The sequence below is a fragment of the Amblyraja radiata genome, chromosome 6 (genome assembly GCF_010909765.2).
Source record: "Amblyraja radiata isolate CabotCenter1 chromosome 6, sAmbRad1.1.pri, whole genome shotgun sequence".
Lineage (NCBI taxonomy): Eukaryota > Metazoa > Chordata > Chondrichthyes > Rajiformes > Rajidae > Amblyraja > Amblyraja radiata.
This window is the reverse complement of record NC_045961.1, coordinates 96,881,978-96,908,624: the sequence shown is the minus strand read 5'-3', so window position 1 is coordinate 96,908,624 and position 26,647 is coordinate 96,881,978. Positions and strand designations below refer to the sequence as shown.

General features: G+C 44.5%; 1 protein-coding gene across 2 annotated transcripts in view; it reads left to right on the top strand.

Moving 5' to 3' along the window:
• The window catches only part of slc9a7 (solute carrier family 9 member A7), a 185,021-nt gene that overhangs the window by 139,122 nt on the left and 19,252 nt on the right, over positions 1–26,647 (top strand). For both annotated transcript variants that reach the window (XM_033023280.1, XM_033023279.1), the window contains exons 17-18: positions 13,878–13,941; positions 17,386–17,468. In XM_033023280.1, the coding sequence (XP_032879171.1) occupies positions 13,878–13,941; positions 17,386–17,468 (147 nt within the window). The remainder of the gene's footprint in view (positions 1–13,877; positions 13,942–17,385; positions 17,469–26,647) is intronic.

Here is a 26,647-nt window from a genome sequence, read left to right as displayed (position 1 = left end):
CCACGGCTTCCTTGCAGTGCTTCTCCTGTCCACCATCTGCTGCGTGGGGTGTACCTTTGCCTCGGCCTCTGCTTTTCTCGAGAGTGGGGATAATTTCTGCATCAAAATACTCTGCCTAAGAGTCAAAGGGCTGAGATACTTATAGAAACGTACAAAATTCTTAAGGGGTTGGACAGGCTAGATGCAGGAAGATTGTTCCCGATGTTGGGGAAGTCCAGAACAAGGGGTCACAGTTTAAGGATAAGGGGGAAATCTTTTAGGACCGAGATGAGAAAAACATTTTTCACACAGAGAATGGTGAATCTCTGGAATTCTCTGCCACAGAAAGTAGTTGAGGCCAGTTCATTGGCTATATTTAAGAGGGAGTTAGATGTGGCCCTTGTGGCTAAAGGGATCAGGGGGTATGGAGAGAAGGCAGGTACAGGATACTGAGTTGGATGATCAGCCATGATCATATTGAATGGCGGTGCAGGCTCGAAGGGCCGAATGGCCTACTCCTGCACCTATTTTCTATGTTTCTATGATACATGTCGGGGACATAGAATCCACACCCTCCAGACCAAATAAGCCTTCCTTTACAAGTGCTGGACTAACACAGCGGGTCAGGCAGCATCTCTGGAGACCACAGATCAGTGCCGTTTCAGGTCAGGACCCTTCTTCATACCTCTTTCAGTCTGAAGAAGAGTCCCGACCCAAAATGCCACCTGTCCCTTTCTCCAGAGATGTTGCCTGACCCGCTGAGTCACTCCAGCACTCAGTGTCTTTTTTTTAACTCAACCGTCATCTGCAGTTCCTCGTGTCCATAGCCTTCCTTCACCCTCACTCAATCCCTTGGCATTGTTGCTGCAGTCACAGCAAAAAATGGAGCTGGAGATTAACTGGGACAAGTTTGGTGGTGTGTGCACCAAAGACCTGTCCACCATGTCTTCCTCAACATCCACCTTTCAGGAGGGGCTCTCTGTTAATTGTGGGTGCTCGACCAACGCAAAGGCAGATGAATCTATGACCATGATCCAGTCCATTGGTTTAGTGCAGCCCCCAGTTGCACCATTGAATTTGGAGCCGTTTACATTGTTTGGTGTGTAGCACATCGGCTATCTTGACCGCCCTGGTTCCACCTCCATGGGTGAACACTAATGATGAATCTTTGTCATTGCTCCCTCTCGTGCGTGTCCACTTTATACATGTCCCCAGATGGAACCAATTTCCTGGGATAAAGGAGTGTGAATGGAGAAGGAGGAGGGCGAGGAGAGGAGCTGTGAAGAGACTGGTGCTCGCTCTCACCCATTCATAGCTACAGCCACAAGGGTTTCCCTGTAGGTTAGGAACACGGACCTCGGCTGATGTTTATGTCCTCACGAGTCTGAGAAACATCAGGTGTATTTGAAGCTCTTTATCACCAAAACTGGTTTAGATGCACAGGGCTCATGCCAGGGATTAAATATTCCATAGAGAGTGGTGAATCTGGTGAATCTGTGGAATTCTCTGCCACAGAAGGTAGTTGAGGCCAGTTCATTGGCTATATTGATGTGGCCCTTGTGGCTAAAGGGATCAGGGGGTATGGAGAGAAGGCAGGTACAGGATACTGAGTTGGATGATCAGCCATGATCATATCGAATGGCGGTGCAGGCTCGAAGGGCCGAATGGCCTACTCCTGCACCTATTTTCTATGTTTCTATGTTTACTCTTTTGTCAAATTCCACTGCGATGAAGACTAAAGGAAGAAACATAGACAATAGGTGCAGGAGTAGGCCATTCGGCCCTTCGAGCCTGCACCGCCATTCAATATGATCATGGCTGATCATCCAACTCGGTATCCCGTACCTGCCTTCTCTCCATACCCGCTGATCCCTTTAGCCACAAGGGCCACACCTAACTCCCTCTTAAATATAGCCAATGAACTGGCCTCAACAACCTTCTGTGGCAGAGAATTCCACAGATTCACCACTCTCTGTGTGAAAAATGTTTTCCTCATCTCGGTCCTAAAAGATTTCCCCCTTATCCTTAAACTGTGACCCCTTGTTCTGGACTTCCCCAACATTGGGAACAATCTTCCTGCATCTAGCCTGTCCAACCCCTTAAGAATTTTGTAAGTTTCTATAAGATCCCCCCTCAATCCTCTAAATTCTAGCGAGTACAAGCCGAGTCTATCCAGTCTTTCTTCATATGAAAGTCCTGACATCCCAGGAATCAGTCCAGGAAGTAAGTTGATTGTTCTTAATCCAGGAAAGCCACTGAATAAAGAAGTGGTCGTGGAAAGAAAACTTCCCCCTTAGTTCACAGTTATGTAATGAACCGCACGTTAAGTGAAAAACCTGCTGTCTGAACGGATTGAGTCTGGTTGATGGAATGAGATTGGTCAATGGGTGGTCGGAGGAGCAGGGGTAGAGTTGCTGCCTTACAGCGTCAGAGACCCGGTTTCGATCCTGACGACGGGTGCTGTCTGAACAGAGTTTGTACGTTCTCCCCGTGACCGCGTGGGTTTTCTCCGGGTGCTCCGACTTTCTCCCACACTCCAAAGACGTACAGGTTTGTAGGTTAATTAGCATCAGTAAGTTGTAAAATTGTTCCCAGTGTGTCGGATTGTGTTAGTGTACGGGGTGATCTCTGGTCAGCATGGACTTGGTGGGCGGAAGTGCCCGTTTCTGCGCTGTATCTCTGGTCTAAATAATTATTGGCGTTTGGGGAACAGCACTTAAAGTGGAAGCAGTGGTTATTTCTGACCCACGCCAGCAAACAGTTTAAAATGTTTCTTTTTCAAAAAAATATTTCTCAGGAAAGGTAACATTTGTTAAGCATACTGGTGGCTTGCAAAATATAGTCGACCATAGAGCCAGCTTTGGTCCTCTGGGTAACCCAACCCCATCCCATTCAGAAGGTCGCCAGTCCCAATCCCCATTTTGAGCAAAGAAATTCAAGCTGACATTCCACTGGAGCACTGCACTGTAGGAGGTGCCAGAAGTTCAGTCTGAAGAAGGGTTCGGACCCGATACGTCACATATTCCTTTTCCTCCAGAGATGCTCCCTGTCCCGCTGAGTTACTCCAGCATTTTGTGTCTATCCTCGGCATAAACCAGCATCTGCAGTTCCTTCCTACACATGAATTCAGGGCCACCGGCTCTCTCAAATGGACACAAAGGAACCCAGTAATTTCGGGGAGCAGGAATGTAGTCGGAGATGCTGCCTGACCTGCTGAGTTACTCCAGCATTTTGTGTCTCTATCCAATATTTTCAGAGGCCGCTGGTGGTTCTCTCTGGCGTCGGGCTCAAAGAACATCCCTAAACTAGTATTGCTCAAAAGAATATCAACACAAAAAGCTCATCGGGACAGGCAGCATCTCTGGAGAGTAGGAATGGGTGACGTTTCGGGTCGAGACCCTTCATGCTCGTGGGGCATTAGAGTTGGGAGCTTATTGTTCACAATTAGGTTGTCACGGTAACTGTTTTACAACAGTGACTGCATGTCAAGTTATTTATTGGCAATAAACACTCTTTGTGAGGCTTGAAGGACACTAGTTTTTAAACCACTGCTGTCTTGTGTAATGAAGTTACCCCCATGGTGTTGTTAGAATTCCAGGAGATTGGAACTCCCTCCAACAAGGATGTACAATTTGAGGTGTCACGTGGTCTGAAGCGGCACTTTAAACGTTATTCCTTGTACCTGCTCCCCCAGTCCTTCCTGTTGAAGTTGACACGACAGGGGCAGGTTATTTATTGATTGTGGTTAGTTGCCCTGTGAAGACTGGTGGGGTGCCTGTATTGAAACACTCCATGGCTTGTGGTAAGGGTGACTCCCTCCAAACCAGGTGGCAAAGGAAGGCTTGCCAGTAACGACAGGGCAGATTTTAAGCCGATATAAGAACTGCATAAGCCCTCCTCCAGCCATTTCACCTAATCCTGGTTTTGCAACGCTAATTTGATTGATCACAGCTGAAGTAACGGCACTGTGGCGTAGCGGTAGAGTTGCTGCCTTGCAGTGCCAGAGACTCGGGTTTGATCCTGACTTTGGCTGCTGTCTGTATGGAATTTGTACGTTCTCCCTACGACCGCGTGGGCTTTCGCCGGGAGCTTTGGTTTCCTCCGACACTCCAAACACATGATGGCCACATGGTGGTTAACTGTGTTTGATAAAATTGTAAAATTGTCCTTAGTGTGTAGGATAGTGTTAGTGTATGTATCACATCTGCTATCTCAACCGCCCTGGTTCCACCTCCATGGGTGAACACTAAGGATGATCGCTGGTTAGCACAGACTCGTTGGGCTGAAGGGCCTGTAATGTCTAATGTCTATAGATCCACTGCCTGAGGTGCCTTCACGGTGTAAATGGTGTGGAAGATTAGAAGGTAAGCCTTTTTCCCTCAGAACCTTGCTTCAAATCCATCCTAGATATTGTCCCTTGACTGCTGAAATATTTGGAGAAGTGAATCAGGACATTCTCCACACAGAACGCAGTTTACAAAATCATGAGAGGAATAGAGTCTCTTGCCCAGAGTAGGGGAATCAAGGACCAGAGGACTTAGGTTCAAGGTGAAGGAGTCTGAAGAAGGGTCTCGACCCGAAACGTCACCCGTTCCTTCTCTCCAGAGATGCTGCCTGTCCCGCTGAGTTACACCAGCATTTTGTGTGTATCTTCGGTTTGAACTAGCATCTGTCGTTCCTTCCTACACATCAACCTGTGAGTCCTGGCACAGATATGCTTGCATTACTGATGAGTCCTGATGCAGGGTCTCGATTATCCCTTTGCCCCCCGCAGATTCTGCCTGATCCGCAGAGTTCCTCTGGCAGATCGTCTTTTGCCCTGTGACTCCACCTGCAACAGTAATAGACAATAGACAATAGGTGCAGGAGTAGGCCATTTGGCCCTTCGAGCCAGCACCGCCATTCAATGTGATCATGGCTGATCACATGTAACTAATGTAACAGGAGTCCTCTTGTGAGTTTGGAGCAGAGTAGGAAGCAGCTCTGCTCCACATCAAATTGTGCGACAGAACGTTCCAGAAAAGATCAGCGGTTCCGTCGACATCATTGGGGAGAAGGGGGAGAGCTGCCGGCGAGTAGAACTGAACAATAATCGTCGGTCATATGAAAACTGGCCGTCAGCTGCTTGCACCTCATATGGATAATCGAGTCATAGTTACAGTTTAAAGCACCAAAACAGGCCATTCATAGAAACATAGAAAATAGGTGCAGGAGTAGGCCATTCGGCCCTTCGAGCCTGCACCGCCATACAATATGATCATGGCTGATCATCCAACTCAGTATCCTGTACCTGCCTTCTCTCCATACCCCCTGATCCCTTTAGCCACAAGGGCCACATCTAACTCCCTCTTAAATCTAGCCAATGAACTGGCCTCAACTACCTTCTGTGGCAGAGAATTCCACAGATTCACCAATCTCTGTGTAAAAAATTATTTTCTCATCTCGGTCCAAAAAGATTTCCCCTTATCCTTAAACTGTGACCCCCTTGTTCTGGACTTCCCCAACATCAGGAATAATCTTCCTGCATCTAGCCTGTCCAACCCCTTAAGAATTTTGTAAGTTTCTATAAGATCCCCCCCTCAATCTTCTAAATTCTAGCGAGTACAAGCCGAGTCTATCCAGTCTTTCTTCATATGAAAGTCCTGCCATCCCAGGAATGAGTCTGGTGACATCCTCTGTACTCCCTCTATGGCAAGAATGTCTTTCCGCAGATTAGGTTCCACTTTCCCACCCCGATCAAGATTGCACATCAAGACTAATTCCATCTGCTCACGTTTGGCCCATATACCTCCATATACCTCCAAACCTTTCCTATCCATGTACCTATCCATCCAGTCAGTGGAAAGACAATACACGGTTACAATCGAGCCATTAGGCAAGGTAAAGACAGTAAAGTCCGATCAAAGATAGTCCAAGGGTCACCAATGAGGTAGATAGTAGTTCAGGACTGCTCTCTGGTTGTGGTAGGGTGGTTCAGTTGCCTGATAACAGCTAGGAAGAAACTGTCCCTGAATCTGGAGGTGCGTGTTTTGTGTAATAGCGTTATAGTACCCACCTCAACCATCTCTGGAGAGGACGTTTCCACTTGTGGGAAAGTCCAGGACTAGAGGTCATAGCCTCAGAATTAAAGGATGTTCTTTTAGGAAGGAGATGAAGAGAAATGTCTTTAGTCAGAGAGTGGTGAATCTGTGGAATTCTTTGCCACAGAAGCATGTGGAGGCCAAGTCAGTGGATATTTTTAAGGCACAGATAGATAGATTCTTGATTCGTACAGGTGTCAAAAGTTATGGGAAGAAGGCAGGAGAATGGGGTTGAGAGGGAGAGATAGATCAGCCATGATTGAATGGCCGAGTAGATTTGATGGGCTGAATGGCCTAATTCTGCTCCTATCACTTGTGACCTTATGCTCTCCTCTGGATGCTTGGTCCATGTCCCCACCACCCTCTGTGTGAAGATGAAGCATAGACTGGTGGTCAAATGGTGAGGTTTGAGCTTGCTCACTCTGCCACCAGGTTCATCATTGAGTCCAGCACCCAAGCAATAATTGGTCATTAAGGGTTCTCCTTATCTCTCGCCTTCAGATTTGGACCACAGAGCTGGCTTGCCAATAGTGGCCCATTCATTTCAAAATGGTCAGTGACCCAATGAAAAAAGGTGAATGCTTCACTTACTAATAATTTAAAATGTTTGCTTTAATGCACTTCCATTTTTGCGATGATCCAAATCCTGCCCCGGTATTCCTCTATCTCACCAACCAAACCAACTAAGAACAGAACCTGTTCAAAGGTTTAAACTAGACTTCTGTGAGCCTTGACAGCTCGGTGGATTACGGTGCCATTAATAAAGTAGAGAGACAACCCTGGCATGGTTACTGGGGTTTACTCTAGTTGTTTAGAGTATTACATTCAGCACCATATTGTGTACAGTTTTGGTCTCCTAATCTGAGGAAAGACATTCTTGCCATAGAGGGAGTACAGAGAAGGTTCACCAGACTGATTCCTGGGATGGCAGGATTTTCATATGAAGAAAGACTGGATAGACTCGGCTTGTACTCGCTGGAATTTAGAAGATTGAGGGGGGATCTTATAGAAACGTACACAATTCTTAAGGGGTTGGACAGGCTAGATGCAGGAAGATTGTTCCTGATGTTGGGGAAGTCCAGAACAAGGGGTCACCGTTTAAGGATAAGGGGGAAGTCTTTTAGGACCGAGATGAGAAAAACATTTTTCACACAGAGAGTGGTGAATCTGTGGAATTCTCTGCCACAGAAGGTAGTTGAGGCCAGTTCATTGGCTATATTTAAGAGGGAGTTAGATGTGGCCCTTGTGGCTAAAGGGATCAGGGGGTATGGAGAGAAGGCAGGTTCAGGATACTGAGTTGGATGATCAGCCATGATCATATTGAATGGCGGTGCAGGCTCGAAGGGCCGAATGGCCTACTCCTGCACCTATTTTCTATGTTTCTGTGTTTGAAAGGGTGACCGAGTGAATAAAAAAATGTTGCCCATTAGTCACTGTGCAGGAAGCCAGCATGCTGTTTGTCTCCTGCCTGGAGTAGGGGAATCAAGGACCTGAGGACATAGGTTCAAGGTGAAGGAGTCTGAAGAAGGGTCTCGACCCGAAACGTCACTCATTCCTTCTCGCCAGAGATGCTGCCTGTCCCGCTGAGTTACTCCAGCATTTTGTATCTATGCTATTTGTAACACTACATCACTCCCTCAGTAAAACTGATCATATGATCGGCTTCAGAAACCTAACCTTGAGGAGAACGTGATCACAACTGAAATCCTACACTGTCTTCTCAGATTTGTTTTAATTGCACATCAATCTATGAATAGAGTATTAAATTCAGCACCACACAATCGCAGAGAGGATGTTGCCGGGACTCAAAGATGTTGCCAGGACTCGAGCGCCTGAACTACATGGGGAGGTTGAGCAGGCTGGGAATTTATTCCCTGTAGTGCAGGAGGATGAGGGGTATCCTGTAGAGGTGTACAAGATCAGTAGAGGAATAGATTGGGTAAATGCCCAGAGTAGGAGAATTGAGAACTAGAGGCCACAGGTTCAATGAGGGGGTAAGAACTTATTTGATTCGTAATTGTGGAAATGCAGCATCTCTAAATCAATTATATCAAGCCCTCACAGAATTTTATACAGTTCAATCTCTTCATGTATCATTCTTGTCAACATCAGCCCAGTGGTATGAATATTGATTTCTCTAACTACAAGTAACCCTGGCATTCCCTCTCTCTCTATCCCTCCCCCACCCAAGTCGCACCAGCTTCTCGTTTCCACGCAGCCAGCAGCTAACAATGGCCTGTTTCCTTCATTATCGTTACTTTTTGGCATATCTTCCATTCATCGTTCTTTATCTCTCTACATTATCGTCTATATCTCTCCTCTCCCTTTCCCCTGACAAGTCTGAAGAAGGTTCTCGACCCAAAACGTCACTCATTCCTTCTCGCCACATATGCTGCCTGTCCCGTGGAGTTACTCCAGCGTTTTGTGCCTACCCCAAGTCTGCAGAAGAGTCTCGACCTGAAACGTCACCCATTCCTTCCCTCCAGAGATGCTGCCTTGATGCTGCCAGAGATTATGAAACTCCAGCATTTCATAATCATCATAATCATAATCTTAATCATACTTTATTAGCCCAGTATGTTCTGCAACATTCAAAGTATTTGATTTGCCATAGTCATGGCAATAAAAAGCAACAGAACACACAAAATACATTTTAACATAAACATCCACCACAGTGACCCCTCCACATTCCTCACTGTGATGGAAGGCAAAAGAAAAGTTCAAAATCTCTTCCCTTCTTTGTTCTCCCGCGGTCGGGGGCCTCTCGAGCCTTCCGTTGACGGGACGATCTTGGCTCCCGTAGCCGGCGGTCGGCCCTCCGCGTCGGGGTGAACAAGCTCCCGCATTGGGGGGATCTCAGCTTCCCCCGCGCAGGGCGATCGGACCCCTGGTCGAACCTTCTGCGACTTGAGAGCTTCCCGACATCGGTCTACCCGATGGAGCGTCGATCCCAGGCAAGGGATATGCTCCGATGGTAAGTCCACGGCCCCGCGGTGGGGCTCAAAGTCAGTCTCGAGCAAGGCCCCCAGCTCCACGATGTTAGGCCGCAGAGCGACCGGAGATACGATCCGGAAAACAATCGCATCTCCGCCTGGGTAAGAGATTGAAAAAAAAGTTTCCTCCGACACCCCCCCCCACCCCCCCCCCCCCCCCCCCCGCCCAAAACAAACCAGAGAACATTAACACATACTTTTTAAAACACACTAAAAATAACAAAAAAGACTAAAAGACAGACAGACTGTTAGCAAGGCTGTCATCACTGGCGGTGCCACCGGGTGACATTTTGTGTCTATCCTCGTCTGAAGAAGGGTCTCCACCCAAAATGTCACCCATTCCTTCTCTCGCTGAGTTACCCCATTCCTGCCCCGCTGAGTTACCCCAGCATTTGTGCCGATCTTCAGTTTAAACCAGCATCTGCAGTTTCTTTCTACGCAGCTAGTTTCGCTGCAGTTTCATTGTTTGTATCCACTCGTTATCACCTTCTCCACAATGGATGAAAGTGGGCCCCACCTTTCCTTAATCATCTTTGCTGGCTGGGTGTTGATTTGTTCTTTTCATACCTTTCATTCATTTGTTCTTTGTAAATTTTCATTCCTCTAGTTTCCCTCCTCCCCTCCCCTCCCCTGACTCTCTGTCCAGTGAAGGGTCTCGACACGAAAGGTCACCTATTCCTTTTCTCCAGAGATGCTGCTGCCTGAGCCGCTGAGTTACTCCAGCATTTTGTGTCCATCTTCAATGTAAACCAGCATCTGCAGTTCCTTCCTACATATCAAACCTTTACAAAGTGCTGAAGAGAATACAAGATCTTTGTCTTGCGCACAGTGAGAAAATGGGAACAGTGATGAATGTGTTCACATCAGTGAAGCTTGCTGCTGCATTGATTAAAGTCTGATTGAAGGAACTGTCTGTGCCACAGGCTCGCCTTGATGGATTAACCTGATATTAGGCACTAATTGTTTTCTGTGGCACCTTGCACCTTGTATGCAATCACAACTAAAGGACTTGAAAGAGCTTCACGTGGAAACCTTTTAGCGAATCAGTGAGTTATAAGGTCATAAGTGATAGAAGTAGAATTAGGCATTCCGGCTAATCAAGTCTACTCCACCATTCAATCATGGCTGATCTATCTCTCCCTCCTAACCCCATTCTCCTGCCTTCTCCCCACAACCTCTGACACCCGTACTAATCAAGAATCTATCTATCTCTGCCTTAAATATATCCACTGACGGCCACCACAGTCTTCTGTGGCAAAGAATTCCACAGATTCACCACCCTCTGACTAAAGAAATGTCTTCTCATCTCCTTCCTTAAAGAATGTCCTTCAATTCTAACGATATGACTAGTCCTAGACTCTCCCACGAGTGGAAACATCCTCTCCAGATCCACTCTATCCAAGCATTTTACTATTCTGTATCATGTTTCAATAAGGTCCCCCCTCATTCTTCTAATCTCCAGCGGCCTCGTGGTCGCGTTGAGGCGCATCGGTCCTGCGCGATTTCATGCGTACGCACAGCCGTCTGGAGCACGTGACGTCATTTGAAGATGGACACAAAGCTGCAGTAACTCAGAAGAACCAGCAGCATCTCTGGAGAGAAGCAATGGGTGATGTTTTGGATCAAGAACCTTCTTCAGTCTGAAAGAAGGGTCTTGACTCGAAACATCACCCATTGTTTCTCTCCAGCGATGCTGCCGGTCCCGCTGAGTTACTCCTGCATTTTGTATCCATCTTCAATTTTCTTGGCCCCGCTCTGGGAGTAGAAGTGGGGGCGGATCCGGACCGCAACGGCCGTGAGCCCCAGGCTGAGATCGACGATCATTTACCTGCTTCTGCTGCTGTTGGAGGTGAGACGTTGCGTCGCGCCAGGGTCTTGGGCCTGTCCCACTTTGGCCGTCAGTTACACGACAGGCCGTTGCCGCGCGAAGATTTTGTTCGCTACAAAAATTTTGGAGCCCCGCGCAATGTCGCGCACAACTACATACCCCTCCGCATTTCTCAGTGGGACCGGCCCCACGCGGCCATACGATGCCCGTACGCCTCAACGCGACCACGAGGTTGCGTAATTTGCGTGCCAAGGACACGTAAGTGGGACAGACCCTTTAATGTGGTCAAACTTTGAACCTGCTTGCTCTTCATATTCTGTGATCTACTGCATGCTGTAACACCTTAGAATATCTGCAACACAGGAAATCGTTCAGTCATGCGTAGGAGGAAGGAAACTGCAAATGCTGGTTTACACCGAAGATAGACACCAAAAAACGAGTAACTTAGCAAGTTAGGTTGTGTCACTGGAGTAAAGGAATATGTGACATTTCGAGTTGTGACCCTTCTTCAGACTGAGATTCAGGGAAAAGGGAAATGAGAGATATCGGTGGTAATAGAACAAATGAATGAAAGATATGCAAAAAGCATCTTTGATCAAGGAAAGGTGGAGCCCACAATGGTCTGTTGTTGGATGTGGGGTAGATGATAGCGCATTATACGGATAGTGAATCTCAACAGGACGACAGTGGAACTAGTACGATGACTAGGGTGGCGGAGGAACGGAGAGAGGGAGGGGAGTGCAAGGGTTACTTGAAGATAAAGAAATCAGTATTTATACCGCTGGGTTGCAATACAGTAATTGTAGTTGTGACGGGTACTATAACACAATGACAAAACTTGACTTAAAAATAGCAGAGTCGGGATATGGGGAGAAGGCAGGAACGGGGGGTACTGATTGGGGATGATCAGCCATGATCACATTGAATGGCGGTGCTGGCTTGAAGGGCCGAATGGCGTACTCCTGTACCTATTGTCTATGCCACAATCGTCAATGAAGGACAGCTCAAAACCACCCTGCTTGAAGGGCCTGCAAAATGAGATCCAGGAATTTCTTGATTAGAACGGGTGTCAAGGGTTTGGGGAGAAGGCAGGAAAATGGGATTAGGAGGCAGAAATTAGCCATGATTGAATGGCGGAGTGGACTCGATGGGCCGAATGGCCTAATTCTACTCATATAACTTGTGAAAATGCATACCTCCAAATTCAGGGACAGTTTCTTTCAGTTCAGTTCAGTTTTATTTGTCATATGTAGGTTAACACAGGGTCAACGCTGCAATGAAATGTGTTTGACAAGACAACGGGTCACCTCAGCAATGATATTACAAGGATAAAATTAAGATTTAAAAAAAATAAGATAAAAGTGACATTGGTAGGTAAAAGACAATAATAAATAAAATAATCAACATATATGATGTGTTTATGAGTTCAGAAGCCTGATGGCATGATGATAAAAAACTGTTCCAGCTGTTATCAGGCAACTGAATCATCCTACCACAACCACAGAGCAGTCCTGAACTACTATCTACCTCATTGGTGACCCCCGGACTATCTTTGATCGGACTTTACAGGGTTTACTTTGCACTAAATGTTATTCCCTTATCATGTATCTGTACACTGTAAATGGCTAGATTGTAATCATGTGTAGTCTTCCTGCTGACTAGTTAGCACGCAACAAAAGCTTGTGTAGGATTGTGTTAATATACAGGGATTGCTGGTCGGCACGGACTCGGTGGGCCGAAGGGCCTGTTTCCTCGCTGTATCTCTAAACTAAAGAAGGTTGGACAAACTTGGATTATTTTTGCTGGAGCACCAGAGGTTGAAGCATATAAGAAGTTATAAGAAGCATATAAAATGATGAGAGGCATGGGTAAGGTGGACGGTCAGAACTTTTTTTCCCCGGGTGGGAATGATAAAGATGAGTGGGCACAGCTTTACGGTGAGAAGGGCAAAGTTTGATGGAGATGTGTCGGGTACCGTGGCTTTAATGGCCGCGGGACAATCGCCATCGCCCGCCGGGGGCTTTGACTTTGACTCTGACATCGGGGGGGGGGAGTGCAGTGGAGAGAAAAGTTTTTTTGGCCTTCCATCACAGCAATGTGATGGATGTTTATGTAAATTATGTTGTGTCTTGGGTCTATTTGTTTGTAATGTATGGCTGCAGAAACGGCATTTCGTTTGGACCTCAAGGGGTCCAAATGACAATAAATTGAATTGTATTGTATTACGTTTTTGTTTACAGAGTGTGGTGGGTGCTTGGATTGTACTGAACTGGCCCTTCAGCCCACCTTGTCCATGCCAGCCAAGTTTAAGAGGCTTTTAGATAGACACATGGATATGCAGAGAATGGAAGGATGGGAATGCAGGCAGAGCAGCTTAGTTTCTCCTAGTATCGTGTTTGGCACGGGCATTGTGGGATGAAGGGCCTGCTCCCCTGCTGTACTGTTTTATGTAAAGTCTCCCCCTTACTCATTTCTGTCTCAAAGAAAACAGCTGCAAACTTGCCGCAGGTGAGGTTCACTCACCTGGACTCACTGAACTAGCTTGAATATGGCATAAGGTACACAAAAATGCTGGAGAAACTCAGCGGGTGCAGCAGCGTCTATGGAGCGTAGGAAATAGGAAAAGTTGCCTATTTCCTTCGCTCCATAGATGCTGCTGCACCCGCTGAGTTTCTCCAGCATTTTTGTGTATCTTCGATTTTCCAGCATCTGCAGTTCCTTCTTAAACACTTTGAATATGGCATAGTTCGTCGTTCTTTCCCAATTGAATTTAGATGAAAGTTGTGTAGACTGTGGTACTGGATGAGACATGCTACCAACCACGCTGTCCCTGGGGGTGCATGAAGGACTAGATTACTGTATCCGTGAACCTCTCCAGCACCTGCACAGTTGTTGCTTCATCTTTCAATGAAGGTGCAGCGATGAGAACTGCAGACTAGCCTTGAACTTGACTTCGCCGTATTTTTACTTTTCTCTTTGTGTGCTTCTCTCTTTCAGAGTCGGAGTCGATCCAGATCAGGACCCCGCTCCCAGCAACGAGAATTTCCAAGTGATTCAAGACGTAAGTCATCGCAGGGCAATCATCAAGTCTATCACTGGCAGATGGGTTACCGAGAGCTGGTGTTTTTCCCTCACTCGACCAATAGTTCCACGCAACTCTTTTCCAATATCTGGCGAAGATTTCCTGAGATCAAAGGCTGAGTTCAGCTTGGGTTAGCGTTGGTTAAGGATCTGGAAAATGGGATGCTTTTACAATGATAGTTTTGAGTCCTCCATTCTTCTTTCAATTCCTGTATTTGGAAAACAAATAAAATGAGGTTAGGTTATTGTAGCATCCAGAAGCCAGGAGTGATTCTGAGCCTTGAGTTCGAACCCCTCTGTGACAACTGGGAAATGTAAGTTATAAACCAGAATGAAGAAAATCTAGTTATGGTAAACATACATGGACATAAAATGCAGGGCAGAAATAATAACTTGTGCAAAGAGAGCCTTCAAAGCTGGAAGCTTGGCGGAGATTAGTGAAGGTTGAGGTGTTTGTCTGTTTAGTTTGGTCTAATTTAGAGATACTTCACGAAAACAGTCCACAGAGTCTACGCCGACCATCGATCCCCGCACATTAACACCATCCTACACACACCAGGGACAATTTACAATTATACCAAGCCAATTAACCTACAAACCCGTACGTCTTTGGAGTGTGGGAGGAAACTGGAGCTCCCAGAGAAAACCCACGCGGGTCACGGGGAGAATGTACAAACTCTGTACAGACAGCAATTGTCGTCACGATCGTACCCGGGTTTCTGGCTCTGTAAGGCAGCAACTCCACCGCTGCTCCACCGTGCTGCCCCCGTTAAGATGCTTCCAGCAGGTTTACCTGAAGGTTACATCTGAATAGGCATAGTGAGGTTTCTGCTTCTGTGATCCCCATCACGTAATGAGCTCCAGACCTGTGCTAAATTTTCCTCTCCTCCCTCAAGAGTCAAAGTGCTATGCAGTGTGCAATGGGTCCTTTGGCCCAGTCTAGCCATGTTGACCAAGCTGCCAGCCTGAGCTGGTCCCACTTGCCAGCATATGGCCCATATCTCTCCAAACGTTTCCTATCCCTGAAGCTGTCCAAGTGTCTTTTAAATGTTGTACTGGACTCTCCCACTTCCTCTGACAGCTCATGCCACATACCTACCACCCTCTGTGTAAATGCTGCCCCTCAGGTCCCCTTAAAATATTTTCCCTCTCGTCTTAATTCTGTTATTTGTTAACCAAATGACAGATTCAAATTTGTTAAGATTGAGTCGATGGAGAGAAACTCTTGTGGCGAATTGCCATATTTTAGGTTGGCGGTGCTCAATGGTCGGCATGGCTCAAAAGGCCTGAGAGATATTGGCCTGTTTCCATTCTGTATCTCTGAGCTAAACTAAGCTACACTAAAAGCCAAATGGGAGAGAATCTGAACCACACTTTTGTGCAGTGTGGTTAATACCTGGATAGTATTCTTTGAAAATTAATTCTTAACCCCAACTCCACGCCCATTATTAAAATGACCAAGAGTGTGCAAGAATGACCAAGAGTATTCTTGCTATTGAGGGAGTGCAGCGTAGGTTCGCCAGGTTAATTTCCGGGATGGCGGGACTGACATATGATGAAAGAATGGATCGACTGGGCTTATATTCACCGAAATTTAGAAGGATGAGAGAGGATATAAAATTATTAAGTGATTGGACAGGCTAGATGCAGGAAAAATGTTCCTGATGATGGAGGAGTCCAGAACCAGGGGTCACAATTTAAGAATAAGGGGCAGGCCATTTAGGACTGAGACGAGGAAAAACGGTTTCACCCAGAGAGTCGTGAGTCTGTGGAATCCTCTGCCACAAAGGCAGTGGAGGCCAATTAACTGGATGTATTTAATAGAGAGTTGGATATAGCTCTTAAGGCTAACAGAATCATGGGATTATGGGGAGAAAGCATGAACGGGGTACTGATTCTGGATGGCCAACCATGATCACATTGAATGGCAGTGCTGGCTGGAAGGGTCAAATGGTCAACTCCTGCACCTATTTTCTATATTTCTATGTGCTGGCACGATTTTGTTGGACGATGGTGTCAAGCAATTGTGAATCAAAAGTAGGTTAACTGGGTTGATGTTTAGATCAGCTATGCCATCCTTTGAAATCGGGTGGAGGGGCTCCTTGTTCCTGAAGAAGAATCGAGAGGCGGCTTTTGGAAGTAGTGTAATGTAGTTCAAAGAAACTGGTCTGATGCTGGTCATGGAAACTATGACAGAGTGATTAAAGCCTGGCTTGGACAAAAGGACAGATTGCAGTGCTTGAGGGCGACATAGCAAGGAGGGATTGGGTGACTTCATCGGTGTGGTATCAGCTTCCTTCACTGGCATTAATGAAGGATTTAAACTTGTTGTTCAGCAGATCAAATAACGTCATTCAATACCAATGTTTATGTTGCCAACTTCATTCATTACCAAGGTTTTCGTATCAATACCAAGCCTAGTGTGCTTTACACCTACACCTCGAACATCAATGAGATTATGACTGGTTTAGCTGGATTTAAAAAGAAGGAAGATGTTTCCAACAAGATGTTTCCAACAAGGAACTGCAGATGCTGGTTTATACACAAAAGGAGACAAAATGCTGGAGTTACTCAGCGGGTCAGGCAGCATCTCTGGAGAACCTGGATGTGTGACGTTTCGGGTCGAGACCCTTCTTTAGACCTGAAGAAGGATCTCGACCTGAAACGTTACCTATCCATGTCCTCCAGAGATGCTGCCTGACCCACTGAGTCTCTCCAGCACTTTGTGTCCTATAGTTTCCAATAAGATCAGGTTCATGGAGCAGGGAAACAAGAAGGCAAAATATAAAAGAGGAATACGGAGGGGGAAAAAAACATTTCTGAGCAAGGGTTAGATATAATAATCTAGAATTTACTGAATTGACGTTGGTGGGTCCAGAATGAGTCGGGGGTTTTCTTGAGGGAATGGATTATTGAGGGAAAATAATTTGCAGGACCATGGAGAATCTTTTCCTGTTCACCATGAACCTATGTCCTCTAGTCCTCGATTTCCCTACGCTGGGCAAGAGACACCAACTGTCTCTGCTCTTGATTGACTCCCTATTGATGGATATCGCTGGCGATACCCTTGAAAATATCCTTTTTATGCCCCTGTCCCACTCAGGAAACCTGAACGGAAACCTCTGGAGACTTTGCGCCCCACCCAAGGTTTCCGTGCGGTTCCTGGAAGTTTTTGTCAGTCTCCCTACCTGCAACCACCTGCAACCTCCGGGAACCGCACGGAAACCTTGGGTGGGGCGCAAAGTCTCCAGAGGTTTCCGTTCAGGTTTCCTAAGTGGGACAGGGGCATTAATCCCCACTTGCTCCTCTGTGAAAATCATTTGGGGTCATTTCCTATATGAGGGGGTTGTTGATTAACTGGGTACTTTTAATATGTTGCCATTTAAACTTGGGTGAAAATTTGCTTTCCATTCTTTCCTCCCAGGACGTTGCTCACCCTGAAAGGACCAGCACGACAAAGCAGGAAAGCGCATGGCTCTTCAGACTATGGTACAGCTTTGACCACAAGTATCCTTTTCACTGGCAATTAACTAACTCCTTTGAATCCCGTAGGGTCCTTCGAGTTTCAGTCATTCACAGAGTCCTTTGAGTTTCAGTCATGGTCCTTTGTGCCAGTTCCTATTCGTTGCGACACGTACAGTGCCCGCCATAATGTTTGGGGCAAAGACCCATCATTTATTTATTTGCCTCTGGACTCCACAATTTTAGATTTGCAATCGAAAAAATCACATGAGGTTAAAGTGCACATTGTCAGATTTTAATAAAGGTCATTTTTATACATTTGGTTTCACCATGTACAAATTACAGCTGTGTTTATACATAGTCCCCCCATTTCAGGGCACCATCATGTTTTGGACACATGACTTCACAGGCGTTTGTAATTGCTCAGGTGTGTTTAAGTCAAGAGTCGAGAGAGTTTTACTGTCATGTGTCCCAGATAGGACAATGAAATCCTTGAAATAATTAAATGATTGCCTCCTTCATGCAGGTATAAGAGAGCTCTCAGCACCTAGTCTTTCCTCCAGTCTTTCCATCACCTTTGGAAACTTTTATTGCTGTTTATCAACATGAGGACCAAAGTTGTGCCAATGAAAGTCAAAGAAGCCATTATGAGACTGAGAAACAAGAATAAAACTGTTAGAGACATCAGCCAAACCTTAGGCTTACCAAAATCAACTGTTTGGAACATTATTAAGAAAAAAGAGAGCACCGGTGAGCTTACTAATCGCAAAGGGACTGGCAGGCCAAGGAAGAATTCTCTCTATAATAAAGAAAAATCCCCAAACACCTGTCCGACAGATCAGAAACACTCTTCAGGAGTCAGGTGTGGATTTGTTAATGACCACTGCCCGCAGAAGACGTCATGAACAGAAATACAGAGGCTACACTGTAAGATGCAAACCACTGGTTAGCCGCAAAAATAGGATGGCCAGGTTACTGTTAGCCAAGAAGTACTTAAAAGAGCAACCACAGTTCTGGAAAAAGGTCTTGTGGACAGATGAGATGAAGATTAACTTATATCAGAGTGATGGCAAGAGCAAAGTATGGAGGAGAGAAGGAACTGCCCAAGATCCAAAGCATACCACCTCATCTGTGAAACACGGTGGTGGGGGTGTTATGGCCTGGGCATGTATTGCTGCTGAAGGAACTGGCTCACTTATCTTCATTGATGATACAACTGCTGATGGTAGTAGCATAATGAATTCTGAAGTGTATAGACACATCCTATCTGCTCAAGTTCAAACAAATGCCTCAAAACTCATTGGCTGGCGATTCATTCTACAACAAGCAATGATCCCAAACATCCTGCTAAAGCAACAAAGGAGTTTTTCAAAGCTACAAAATGGTCAATTCTTGAGTGGCCAAGTCAATCACCCGATCTGAACCCAATTGAGCATGCCTTTTATATGCTGAAGGGGACTAGCCCCCAAAACAAGCAAAAGCTAAAGATGGCTGCAATACAGGCCTGGCACCAGAGAAGACACCCAGCAACTGGTGATGTCCATGAATCGCAGACTTCAAGCAGTCATTGCAGGCAAAGGATATGCAACAAAATACTAAACATGACTACTTTCATTTACATGACATTGCTGTGTCCCGAACATTATGGTGCCCTGAAATGGGGGGGGACTATGTATAAACACTGCTGTAATTTCTACATGGTGAAACCAAAATGTGTAAAAATGGTCTTTATTAAAATCTGAAAACATGCACTTTAACCACATGTGATTTTTTTCTATTACAAATCTGAAATTGTGGAGTACAGAGGCAAATAAATAAATGATGGGTCTTTGTCCCAAACATTATGGAGGACACTGTACATGGATAGGAAAGTTTTAGATGGATGTGGGTCAAACACAGGCAAATGGGACTGGCCTAGATGGGTATCTTGGTTGGCATGGTTGAATTGGGCTGAAGGGCCAGGTTCTGTACTATTTAACTCCAACCTTGCGTAGATTGGTTTGGAAGAACTTCTAATAGAGGATGTTTCCCCTAGTGGGAGAGTTTAGGCTCAGAGGCCATAGCCTCAGAATAAAAGGATGTACCTTCAGAAAGGAGAAGAGGAGGAATTTCTTAAGTCAGAGGATAGTGATCAGATGATAGGGGCCACAGTTTAAGAATAAGGAGTAAGCCATTTATTTATTTTTTAATAATATTTTTATTAGAAGTAGACATATTATAAAGTATAGTTGCATATTATAGTAAAAACAACTTTTCATATACATCAGTCATACATTATTAAAATTTTCAATTGTCGATTACTTCTACTTCTAGTGTTTTTTTAAATATAGAAAAAGAGAGAGAGAGAGAGAGAAAAGTTACAAATATCAAAAAAAACAAAAAAGGTGGAATGGATTACTTATAATACGTCACTGGAGATAGGTTCGTAGATTATAAAGTATGACTTTTCATCTAATCCTGAGTTCAAGTTTCAGTTGGGTTTTCGTGCCGGGCCAATCTATCCCGTCAGATAATTAATGAATGGAGCCCATATTTTATCAAAAAGTTCTTGTTTGTCCATTAAGACAAGTCTAATTCTTTCTAGATATAGGGTCTCCGCCACATTTCCACAATCCACATTTTAATTGTGGGGGTCGTAGGGCATTTCCAAAATTTTAATATTAATTTTTTCCCCGTTATTATACTGTAGTCGAGGAAATTTCTTTGGCTTGTTGTGAGTGTTAAACTTTGCTCTGATATTCCAAGTATTATTCCTTTTGAGTTTGGATCCAGTTTTGTATTAATAACTTCTGAAATTAGTTCAAAAATATCAGTCCAGAAATGTTTAATTTTTATACAATTTGCAAACGTATGTGTTAAATTAGCCTCTAGATGTAGACATTTATCACAACTAGGAGAGATTTGTGGGAAGATTCTATTTAGATTTATTTTAGAGTAGTGTAATCTATGTAAGACTTTAAATTGTATTAAAGCATGTCTGGCATTTAACGAACATTGATGTATATGTTGTAAATTTTCGTCCCACAAATCTTTCGTTATAGGATGACCTAATTCATTTCCCCGTGTGTGTCTATATGGTTCCGTCGGTGGTACCTCGTTGTTTAGGAGGATGTTATAAATATAAGCTATTAATTTTTCAGTGTTAGGATGCTTGTTCAAACATTCATCAAGGATTTCTGGTTCCCTAGTCCTGTAGACTTGTGTGTTAGATTTAACATAATCTCTAATTTGTAGATATCTGAAGAAATTATTTGAGTGCAGTCCATGATTTTGTTGTAACTCCTGAAATGAAAGAAAAGTGCCTTCCCCATAAAGATGTCCAATCTTTTTAATTCCATAATTTTTCCATTGTGTGAAACCCTTATCCAAAAAGGATGGTTTGAATAAGGGATTATTTACAATGGGAAGGCATAGTGGTATATTATTCAATTTTAAAACTATTTTTAATTGTTTCCAAATTCGTATTCCACTATGTATTACGGGGTTCTCCTTATAGGTTTTTTTGTGCAGTTTTGTGGTAGTAAATATGATCGGTCCAATTTCAAAAGGTAAACAGTCTTCCTTTTCCATCCTTAACCAATCTGGTTGTTGATCCAGTTCTTACAGCCAGAAATTCATGTTTTTAATATGGACTGCCCAAAAATAAAACAAGAAATTTGGCAAAGCCAAACCTCCATTTATCTTTGACTTACATAAATGCTTTTTACTTATTCTATGATTCTTATAATCCCAGATAAAACTTGTAACAATGGAGTCGACTTTTTTGAAAAAAGTTTTTGGGATATATATCGGGATTAATTGAAATAGGTACAGCAGTTGCGATAAGAAGATCATTTTTATAGCATTAATTCTACCAAGCATTGAAATGGGAAGTGTTTTCCAGTATTGAATATTCTTGTGTAGTTTATTCAGTAAGGGTGGAAAATTTAGTTTAAATAAAGAGGTATATGTCTTAGTTACATAGATTCCTAAGTATTTAAATTTATCTTTAACTATTTTAAAAGGGGATTGTTGTAATGTATGTAGATTGAGTTTTGTTATTGGCATGATTTCACTTTTATTCCAATTAATTCTATATCCTGAGAACTGACCAAATTGAGTTATTAAATTTAATAGATTTGGAATACTAGTTTCTAACTTTGTAATATATATTAGCCATTTAGAACGGACGAGGAAACACTTTTTCTCACAGAGAGTGGTGAGTCTGTGGAATTCACTGCCTCAGAGGGCGGTGGAGGCAGGTTCTCTGGATGCTTGCAAGAGAGAGCTAGATTGGGCTCTTAAAAATAGCAGAGTCAGGGGATATGGGGAGAAGGCAGGAACGGGGTGCTGATTGGGGATGATCAGCCATGATCACATTGAATGGCGGTGCTGGCTCGAAGGGCCAAATGGCCTACTCCTGCACCTATTGTCTATTGTCTATTGATTCTGTGGAATTCATTGCCACTGTGGAGGCCAAGTCAATTGATATTTATAAGGCAGAGATTGACAGATTCTTGATTAGTAAGGGTATCAGGGGTTAGGAGAGAAGGCAGGAGAATGGGTTGAGAGGGAATGATAGCCATGATTGAATGGCAGAGTGGATTTGATAGGCCGAATGGCCTATTTCTGCTTCTGTAACTTAATTCTGTTCCTAGCCATTGCAGCCTTTACTGAAACCTGGTTTAGAGAGGGGCAGGACTGGCAGCTCAATGTTCCTGGATACAGATGCTTCAGGAGAGACAGGGGTGAGGGTAAAAGAGAAAGGGGGGTTGTGTTATTGGTTAAGGAGGATGTCACGGCAGTGGTAAGAGGTGACATTACGAACGGTTTGTCTAGTGAGGCTATATGGGTGGAGCTGAGGAACAAGAAAGGGATGATCACCTTGTTGGGGATGTACTACAGACCTCCGATAATCAGCAGGAATTAGAAGAACAAATATGCCAGGAGATTGCAGACAGTTGCAAGTCAAATAAGGTTGTTATTGTAAGGGATTTTCCCAATATTGACTGGGAAAAATCCTAGTGTGAAAGGATTAGATGGGGTGCAATTTCTCAAGGGGGTTCAGGGGAGTTTTCTACAGCACCATGTAGAGAGCCCAACACATGAGAGGGCAGCACTTGATCTAGTCTTGGGAAATTGGGAAGGTGAATGAAGTGTTCGTGGAGGCTCAGTGACCACTGTTCGATTAGGTTTAAGATAGTTATCGATAGGGACAGAGAGGGCCCAGGTGTTAAAATGCTAAATTGGGATAAGGCCAACTTTGAAGGTATGAGCGAAAGCTCACCCAAGTTGATTGGGGCAGGTTGATTCAGGGGAAAGGAACATCAGCCAAGTGGGATGTTTTTAAAAGTGTGCTGACTAAAACACATCCATGTTAGAGTGAAGGGCAAGGCAGGCAAACGTCAAGAAGCTTGGCTGACAAGAGAAATTGAGGCATTGGTCAAGAATAAGAAGGATAGGCAGCTGGGCAGGTATAGGCAGCTGGGATCAAGAAGCAAAGGAAAACAGAAGGGCAAAAAGGGGCCAGGAGATAGCTTTGGCAGATAGCATTAAGGGCAATCCCAAAAGATTTTATAAATACATAAGGGGGAAAAGAGTAACTAGAGAGAGAGAATGTGGCCACTCAGGAATCTAAGTGGTCAACTCTGTGAGGAGCCACAGGAGACGGGCAAGGGCGTCAATTAGTATTTCTCTGCATTTACCGAGGAGGAAAACAGTAGGATGGAGTAACGGGACAGTCAATGGAAGTGTCTTGAGACCAGTCAATGTTATGGTCGAAGAGGTGCTGAAGGTACTATCGTGGATGAAGGTAGACAAATCTCCAGCACCTGATCAGATATATCCGGGGACATTGTGGGAAAGCAGGGAGGAAATTGCGGGAGCCCTGGTTGAAATTTACGAGTCCTCTTTAAATACAGGAGAGGTGCTGGAAGACTGAAGGGTGGCAAATGTTGTGCCTCTATTCAAGAAGGGCTGCAGGGAAAATGCTGGGAACTATAGGCCAGTGAGCTTAACATCTGTAGTTGGGAAGTTACTGGAGAGTATTCTGAGAGATAGGATATAAAGGCATTTAGACGGACAACGGCTGATTAGGGATAGTCAGCACAGGTTTGTACATGGGAGTTCGTGTCTCGCAAATCTGATTGAGTTTTTTGAAGACGTGACCAAAAAGGTTGGTGAGGGCAGAGCTGTAGATGACGTATATATGGACTTCAGCAAAGCATTCGACAAGGTTCCGCATGGTAGGCTACTTTGGAAGGTTAGATCACATGGCATCCAAGGAGAGATAACTGAATGGATAGAAAATTGGCTCCATGGAAGGAAGCAGAGTGTGATTGTGGAAGGTTGCTTCTCGGACTGGAGGCCTGTGACTAGTGGTGTGGCTCAGGGTTCGGTGCTGGGCCCGTTACTGTTTGTCTTCTATATCAATTAATTGGATGAGAACATACACAGCAAGATTAGCAAGTTTGCTGATGATACAAAGTGGGTGGTTTTGCAGATAGTGAAGATGGTTGTGAAAAATTGCAGCAGGATCTTGATCGATTGGCCAGGTGGGCTGAGGAATGGTTGTTGGAATTTAATACAGAGAAATGTGAGGTGTTACATTTTGGTAAGTTTAACATGGGTAGGACCTACACAGTGAATGGTTGGGCTCCAGGGAATGTTGTAGAGCAGATGGATTTATGAGTGCTGGTGCATTGTTCCTTGGAGGTGGACTCGCAGGTAGATAAGGTGGTCAAAAAGGTGTTTGGCACATTGGCCTTCATCAGTCAGAGTATTGAGTATAGAAGTTGGGAGGTCATGTTGCGTTGTATAAGATGTTGGTGAGGCCACATTTAGAATATTGTGTTCAGTTCTGGGCACCATGTTGTAGGAAAGATGTTGTCAAGCTGGAAAGGGTTCAGAGAAGATTTACAAGGATGTTGCCAGGACTAGAGGATGTGAGCTATAGGGAGAGGTTTAGACTGGGTCTCTATTCCTTGGATCGCAGGAGGATGATGGGAGATCTTATTGAGGTATATAAAATCATAAGAGGAATAGATCGGATAGATGCACAGAGTCTCTTGCCCAGAGTACGTGAATTGTGGACCAGAGGACATACGTTTAAGGTGAAGGGGAAAAACATTTAACAGGACTCTGAAGGGTCGCCTTTTCACATAAAGGGTGGTGGGTGTACGGAACAAGCTGCCAGAGGAGGTAGTTGAGGCAGGGACGATCCAAACATTTAAGAAACAGTTAGACAGGTTTGGAGGGATATGGACCAAACGCGGGCAGGTGGGACCAGTTTAGCTTGGACATGTTGGCCGGTGTGGGCAAGGTTGGGTCGAAGGGCCTGTTTCCACACTGTATCACTCAAAAACTCCAAGTACTTATAATAATGGCTGCTTACCTGTTATGTTGCCTGAGTTAAATTGAAAAATGCGTATCTAATGTCTGAGCCCCATGGACTCCAATGTTGCTTGTTTCTTGATTGTACAGAGATGATTTGAACATAAAGTACAAAAAGGTTGATGGCATCGAATGAATAGGAAGTTGACCGTGGAAGCTGGTTCTTCACAAGTGAATGGTGGAGATGGATAACAACACTGGAGTTCCTAATTATATTTCAGAAAGTTGTTTTGAAGATTAAGGCCATGATAAGGTTGATTTTCTCAACAGCATGTTCAGCCCCTTTTTTGACGAAATACGCATGATTTTCTTTTTGGTTATAAAACAACCACTCTTTTTCGTATGATATGTTCCTGGAATGGGGAGATATTATTTATGTGGAATTTAAAAGCATCAGAAATATGAGCAATGGTAGTAGACCAGCCATTTCTCTTGAGCCTGCCACCAATCACTGGTATAGTCATGTAGCACAGAAACAGGCCCTTCGGCCCAAAATACCCATGCCATCCAATATGCCCCATCTAAGCTGGTCCCATTTGCCCACGTTTGGCCCATATTCTTCTCAACCTTTCCTATCTGTGTACCTGAATATTATGTTAAATATTATTGTTGTACATTCCTCAACTAGTACATCTGGCACCTCGGTCCAGATACCTGCCATCCTCTGTGAAAAGGTTATTCTTTGGGGTTTTTTACTAAATATTTCCCCTCACATCTTAAACCTGTGCCCTCTACTTTTTGATTCCTTACTCTGGGGAAAAGACACCCTTTATATTCCTCTCATGATTTTGTACACTTCCATACGATTACTGACAAGTGTTTGTTTTCTTCCTCAGTGTTGCCATCTCACTCTGTCACTGTATCTTGAGTCACTGAGTATCCCCTGTATAGGACATATCCCCTGTATAGGACATATCCCCTGTATAGGACATATCCCCTGTATAGGACATATCCCCTGTATAGGACATATCCCCTGTATAGGACATATCCCCTGTATAGGACATATCCCCTGTATAGGACATATCCCCTGTATATGACATATAGAAACATTCTGATAACCCTTGCACTCTCAAGGCATTGGCGCTGACAGGCAGATTTTCCAGATTGTTTGGATGATGTTCCTATTAATACCCAACATACTTTTAAGTTGACATTATTTTAGATGATGCACAGTAGTTTAATACATTTTCCAGTGGACCAGGTAAGTTTAAAGGGGGCAAGGGAAGCGGACCCCCTGTGAGTTTAAAAAGTCTGAGGGATCTCCTCAAGTTATGCCTAATTTGAAGGTCTCCGACGCGAGTTCTGTGAGACCCTCTCTCACTGCTCCCCTGCTCCCCTGTTCTGAGAGTCAGAAGAATGGTCCCAACCCGAAACATCACCTATCCCTATTCTCCAGAGATGCTGCCTGGCCCGCTGTGTTTCTCCAGCCATGTGCTTTGGGGGAGGGGGGGTTCATGTGTAATGTTGTGGGCGAGGGATTTGAAGGGAGATGTGATTAAGAACTTTCTTCATGTAGTAACAATCTGGAACTCCAGCATATGAGGGAGATGGAATTGGACATTAGTGGATGAGTACTTTAAGGAAATACAGTCAGAGAATAGAGAGGGAAACTGGATTTCTATAAGGGATTCGGCATGAACTTGATGGGATGAATGGCCACCTCTACTGGTGTAATAATCAAGGATGTGAAGCATTTATGCAACATTTTCTGCAAATATCCTTTCATACATAATTAGATGTGCTCAGCAGGGAAGTAGAGTGATTAGTTGCTTTGGTGGATTAAATATTTAATCGTCTTGAACTGTTTTGCAAAAATAGATTCTGTCTTGGCAGGATGCAGTATTGTAAGTGAT